At 36.9% G+C, this 6,308-nt stretch overlaps 1 protein-coding gene across 1 annotated transcript; it reads right to left on the reverse strand.

Moving 5' to 3' along the window:
* Positions 1-1,288: 1,288 nt before the first annotated feature.
* On the reverse strand, positions 1,289-4,352 carry LOC119504026 (heat shock factor-binding protein 1). The gene is made up of 3 exons (XM_037796113.1): positions 4,140-4,352; positions 3,980-4,046; positions 1,289-2,988 (listed from the first exon to the last, which is right to left on the reverse strand). Exons 1-3 carry the CDS (start codon positions 4,182-4,184, stop codon positions 2,894-2,896), a joined length of 207 nt encoding a protein of 68 aa, XP_037652041.1. The 5' UTR covers positions 4,185-4,352; the 3' UTR covers positions 1,289-2,893.
* Positions 4,353-6,308: the final 1,956 nt, after the last annotated feature.

Genomic DNA, 6,308 nt, shown 5'->3' on the forward strand with positions numbered 1-6,308 from the left:
TTGCACACTGAGTATTTTCCTGTTGAGAAACACTAGGAGCCGGGATGCTGTTTCACTGTTCATGGTTTTCACCCAGTTGGCACAATTAGTGAGGTTTTAGTTGAACAGTATTTTGGTGTACTTTAGATGAATTATTTATAGCTCTTATTCTAAAGAGTCCTCTTTTGGTTGTATTTGTTTATCAATTTGAACAGCATCCACCTGCCCTTTCTTTTCCTTCACAGTTTACCTCGATGTTTGTGTTTTGTGAAACTTCCAAGTTCCTTGTCAATAAAAAAAACTTTATTTTACCAATTCCAACTGGTTTTACATTACTTCCCCTTCCCCTGGCGAGCTGGGTCATAACACAGGTCAGTCAAATGGATCTGGCTTTGTGCACAGGGCAATCCGCATTTTTTGTTTATTGTGTTATGGATAATACATTCAACTGAATGAAACTTCTGTTTAATGAACAACCTTATTCACAAATATACAAGTTTGGTACAAGTAGAAGTTGAGCAAAGAGGATTCAGGACCACGGTCAGCGACACATAGACTCAGTGTAATGAGCAGATCTGACCACTAAAGGGAGACATATCAGCAGCTACAGGACCACTATGAGGTCATCAGTAAATGTGTCTTCTGTGCATTTTCTTGTATTGGCGCCAGAATTTCCATCCTGCTGAAGTTTCCTTGAGCAAGACACTGAACCGTATTTATTTTTTTATTTTTTTTAACAGAAATGTCTACATTTTTCTATTTTATGTTAAGTTATCTTTACTTCTCTGTATATACTGCATGTATCTTTAAGAGCAAAATCACAATTTTTTTGTTGGTATTTTAAAGTTAAACTTCACTTATTTGTATTTATATATGTTACTACAATGTTGCAATGTCACACAGTTCTGTTCACACATTTCTGTATTCTAGTAGCTCTTTACTTATTGTACGTACACTTTTTGTTTTTATTTCGCACTTGCTTTGGCAATGTAAACGTATGTTTCCCGTGACCTTTGACCTTTTGGAGAAGTGGAGTAAAAGAAAAGCAGTGGTGGAAGAAGTACTCAGATCTCTATATCTCTAAGTAGACAGTATAGTAGTAGATATACTAAGTATATCTCTTTATGGTAGGCAGACATTGTAAATGAGGCCAATGTAATGTGATCAACTGATTCCTGACTTTTTAGTGAAAAAGATTTTTTTTAATGTAAACATCAAAAACATTGTTCATAATGCACCAGTAAAGAAAAGTGGCAAAACTGATATTGTGGGAAACAAAGAAACAAATAACAACAATAAAGACCTGAACGAGAGAAATTAACTTTTTTTTATTTTTTTTTATTTCAAGAGATAAATACAGAAAGTGTTTTATGAAAAAAAAACTGTATTTGGCTGTTGCATGTTAACTTTGGTGCACAGTAATTATCAGTCACAGAACTACAGTACCTACTGACCATTAAGTTTATCCTATGGCTGATCTGAGTGCAACACCATGTGCATTAAACTGGTGGTGGTTAGACAGGTATAGCAACATGATATGGCAAACAGTTGTACTTCACATGCTCAGAAATTAATTGCATAGATGTGATAAAAAAGTATATTCTCCCAGAAATCAAGATAAGTTATAAAGTCATCAATAAAAAATACTATCCTTCAGTTTGCAAATCCTGTTGTCTCTATTAGCAGCCTACTGTATGGGTAATAGTTCACAGTTTTAATGCCACTGGATAGCTCAATTTACACTGCAGATTAAACTGTTTCATGGCGACATTATAAAGAAGAACACTACCATTTAGATTATTGCAAATGATAGAAAAGCTGTATTTCTATGAGCAAACTACATTTAGTCAGTAGTTTAAACCATTCAAATGGCTTTTGTCACAAGTTGCTACATTTTGCAAAACTACATTTTCTTCCAATAATGTCATGGCTAATGTTAGATGCCACTGTGTGCATTTTAAGTGTCATATTCAGGATATAGACAACCTACACAAGTTGATCTGAGCAATTGGAGGATTGGATACAGTGCACACAAAGCTTATGTGCTGTGTATACAAGGAACTATAAATTCATGCCACACACACACACAGATTTTGATCCAAAAAAATGAGAAGATGCCCTTGTTAAAATGATATGGTTAAATGTGTGTTTTGGCTTCAGAGTGCAGCCGAAGAGCAGTTCAAGTACGAGCTTAACTGTCTTCTTAGCTTTGCTCACGTGACACGCCTTACGTTTTCTTTGGTGGTAAGATGTTGATATCTCCTTCCTCCGTGTTTACTGGCAGATACACCACTACAGGCACTGCAGAGCAACACTTTTCTGACAAGCAGATCCCTGCATTGTTTGCGCAAGGACATATATCTATCTATGCACACACATATCTACAGCTGGTGGCTGTAAAAGGTGTCGATGTGAAGACCAAAACATGTACACATAGAATGCAGGTTTCAAGACATTAAAAAAGGCTTTGAAAATATTGCAAGAGGTAGTGAATGTGTTTTGTGTGTTTGTTACGCCTTGATGGTACAAATACGATTTTTGGGGGATTAGAAAACATTGTTTGTTTACAATAAATCTCTACAGGGTAACGTTAAGCCCCTTGGTCAGCTATAATCTGATTGGAAATGCTTTGAAGAATTTTTTTTCCCCAGGCTCCTTAACCTGTGATTAGTGTTAGTACTGAGTGATACACTCAGGTTTGTTAGCAGCATGGTAGCACCTCGGAAAAAACACGCACATTTGGCTAAACTTGAAAGTGATCAACTTAGGAGGTAAACTGTGGTCGACTCAGAAGTCAAAGTGTTTGATGAACTTTGTAGGCACCACTAAAGTGACATCACTGTTGGCAAGGCAACAGGAACCCCTCAGTTTTTTGGCAGTCACATGATGCAACAGATGAACAGCAGGCCGGCTGTCACTTGGAGCTGGCCTGCTCCTCCATCCCAGCCTGTGTCATCAGCTCAGACACGTTCTTCTCAAGGTCATCGATGCGGGTTCCCATCTCGTCTAGTGAGAGAGTGAAGGAGGAAATCTGATAGGAGCTGTTCAGACAGCAACAAAACAAAACAGCAACTAATTCTGATTTACATTATATTAACGATTTACAGCAATGTCCAAAAATGTCATCCCTGATAATAGATAAGGAAATGTGCCTCTTAAACCTTTTTCTTTTTTTTGTGTCCCATTAGCAACTGTATTGTTAACAACATCATTTTCCTTTTTCACATAATATATTTTAACTAGGGCTGCAACTAATCTGTCGATTATTTTCTCGATTAATCGATTAGTTGTTTGGTCTATAAAATGTCAGAAAATGGTGAAAAATATCGATCAGTGTTTCCCAAAGCCCAAGACGACGTCCCCAAATGTCTAGTTTTGTCCACAACTCAAAGACATTCAGTTTACTGTCATGGAGGAGAAAAGAAACCAGAAAAATATTCACATTTAAGAAGCTGGAATCAGAGAATTTTTACCTTTTTTTCTTTCTTAATTACTAAAACCGATTAATCGATTATCAAAATAGTTGGCGATTAATCTGCAAAAGCACAGGTGCATATCATAAAATTAATGACAATTACTGGCAATTGTTAACATAGTTAGTAACACCTGTGCCTTTTCTTATTATGACAAGTTAAAATGTGGAAAAAGCCTATGTTACACAATTTATGCTGTCTCATCTTTCTGACCTTTACATGTTTTTTTCCAGATTATTTTCATAGGAGTTGCATATGACACATTTATATCTAATATACAATATACACTATGAAGATTTCCTATTGATACTAGGTTGAAGTTTTGTGGAGTATTTGCCTGTCAACTCCAGTTAAACTGAGTTTGAGCGCCCCCCAGTGTTCATGCATGTTACCACAGGTGAGTGTTTGACCACTACTAGAGCTCTCAGGTGGGTTTCTAGCTCAAATAACGTCACTAACTGAAGCATGCAGTGAAGTTAGTAGTAAGTAGTTAGAGTAGGAAACAGGTTACAACAATAAAAGGATATTTTTGGTGTCCAGCTGCTCCGACATCGTCTGGAATCGTCCCTGAAGTCGCTGCAACGTTTCCTCCATCTAAAGGCAAAGAAAAGCATCTGAAATAAGTTATTTATGAAAGATGTTTGCTTTTTCCCAGTTGTGCTTTAACACCACACAGCTCAAACTTACCGCCCCGGTCATGTCTTTAGCTGCCTTGCAGTCTGTTTTTGACATCGTTTCTTCAACAACACACTACTCTGTGGATGTAATGTGAATCTGTTTGTTTGGTTCAACTGAGCTGTGACAACGACGGCTGTATAAATCCCCTCTCAGTCAGTTGTTTCCCCTCTATCGTTAGCAGTGACTCCCTGAATAACTTTGCGGTAAGTTGAGTCGACAGAGTGAAAAATATGCGACTTCCGCTTGTATTGTTCATCATTTCAAAATAAAGGTGATTTCTCCGTGTGTAGTAAAGCCTCCCTCAGAGAATAAATCAATAAATCAATAAATAAATATGTTTAAGAGTATTAAATGCTGAAGTAATTAGCAGATGTGACCCCCCTCTCCTCCTCTTAAAAAAATAAAAATTAATAAAAGTTTAATTAATTTATGGATATGAGGATAAAAAACGTTCATATGCATTCATATATACTGTCTGTCCATCATAGACAAAAGTCTAAATTGTGTCACCGCATAACATCACAGTTATGCTGATAAGTGTCAGTCAAGGAGGATATGAGTTGTATATCTAGTTTTTTACATTAAATATGCCATATTGTCTTCAAAAACAAACAGAGATAAAATTACCATTACTAAACATGCCAGACAACTTAAAGGTCCCATATTATAAAAAAGGGAGATTTTCATGTTTTTTATTATAAAGCAGGCTTAAGTCCTATATAAATACTGTGAATCCACAGGGAAATACACACAGCCCGTATTCAGAAACTCTGCATTTGAAACAAGCTGTCAGGATGTTTGTCCATTTGTGATGTCACAAATATAAAATATTTAAACCCTTTACACAGATTTAAACGTAAACATTCTAAATGTGTCCCAGTTTATTCATGGTTGCAGTGTATGCGAATGTCATCAGCTGACAGGAAGTACACATGGACCCAAGCTGTTGCCTAGCAACGCAATTCTGTTGCAATTTCATCCCAATTCCATGGAAATGCGCTAAAACAGAGCGTTTCAGACAGAGGGTGAATACAGGTATATTCAGGCCGACAGTATGAGGAAAATAACTGAACATTACAGCATGTAAACATGTTCTAGTAGAACACAAAATACAAGTATGATCCTGAAAATGAGCATAATATAGGACCTTTAAGAGCAGGTCATTGCCTATACTATAACAATTTCAAAAGGAAAATGAATGGGATCTCGATCCATAAAATGCAGTTTTGGTGGTAAGATTTAACATTTCAGTCTGTATCTGTGGTTGGTTACTTACTTAGGCCAGTGGTTCCCAAACCTTTTATCGTCAAGAACCAACTAAACTGACACAAATTAGACCATGGACCCCCATTTGATAAGATTTTGTCTCAGGGTCCCCCCCCTCTGACAGGATTTTTGCTTTTAGAATTTTAATTACAGCAAGTGTATGAAACCCATGACCAAATTAGGCATACATCCTGTCATTGTGTTACTTATGGACGGAATTATAGTGAAAATAAATTATTCTCCTTTTTGCTGGGGACCCCCTGGAACCCCCTCAAGACCCCAGACCCCATATTGAAAACCACTGACTTAGGCTACTATGGTACGTTTTGATGATATTTTAATCTCATTTTAAATCAGGTAAACTAGTCTACAATACAACATATGAAGTTACTTTCAACAAAACATGGCACTAGTAACAGTAGCCTATATCAAATTGTTTGTGCCTATTTGATTCTTCCTCTGCGATACACTTTTATTGTGAAGGTACATTTTACTGAGCTTCCGGTCCCATGCTGACTTACTTTGACCAGCTTGACTTTGACATCCGTTCTGGTATGTATGCATGCTTGCATATGGGCAGAGCATGTTTTTATTAACTCTTTGTAAACTAGTTGATCCTGTCAGGCAGGTCACTGTGTGTTCTGGAGCAACAACACTTCCCTCTCCCCTCACTGAGATCTGCTTTTTATATAAGAGATTATCCTGGATCATAGTGACAGATGAGAGAGGAGTCCTCCTGCCACAAGGATTACATAACTTTCATTAAACCTTTATAAAGCTGCTTAATCTGGATTTTGTGTCACTCCTGCTGAATATGTTAAATTTGAACTGTGTGTAACTGGTGTGATGTGCTCAGCAACAAGACAACTAAAATAAACCCGGTTTCATGAAATATTTAAGACGATGACGCTG

Source organism: Sebastes umbrosus, chromosome 15 (assembly GCF_015220745.1).
Source record: "Sebastes umbrosus isolate fSebUmb1 chromosome 15, fSebUmb1.pri, whole genome shotgun sequence".
Lineage (NCBI taxonomy): Eukaryota > Metazoa > Chordata > Actinopteri > Perciformes > Sebastidae > Sebastes > Sebastes umbrosus.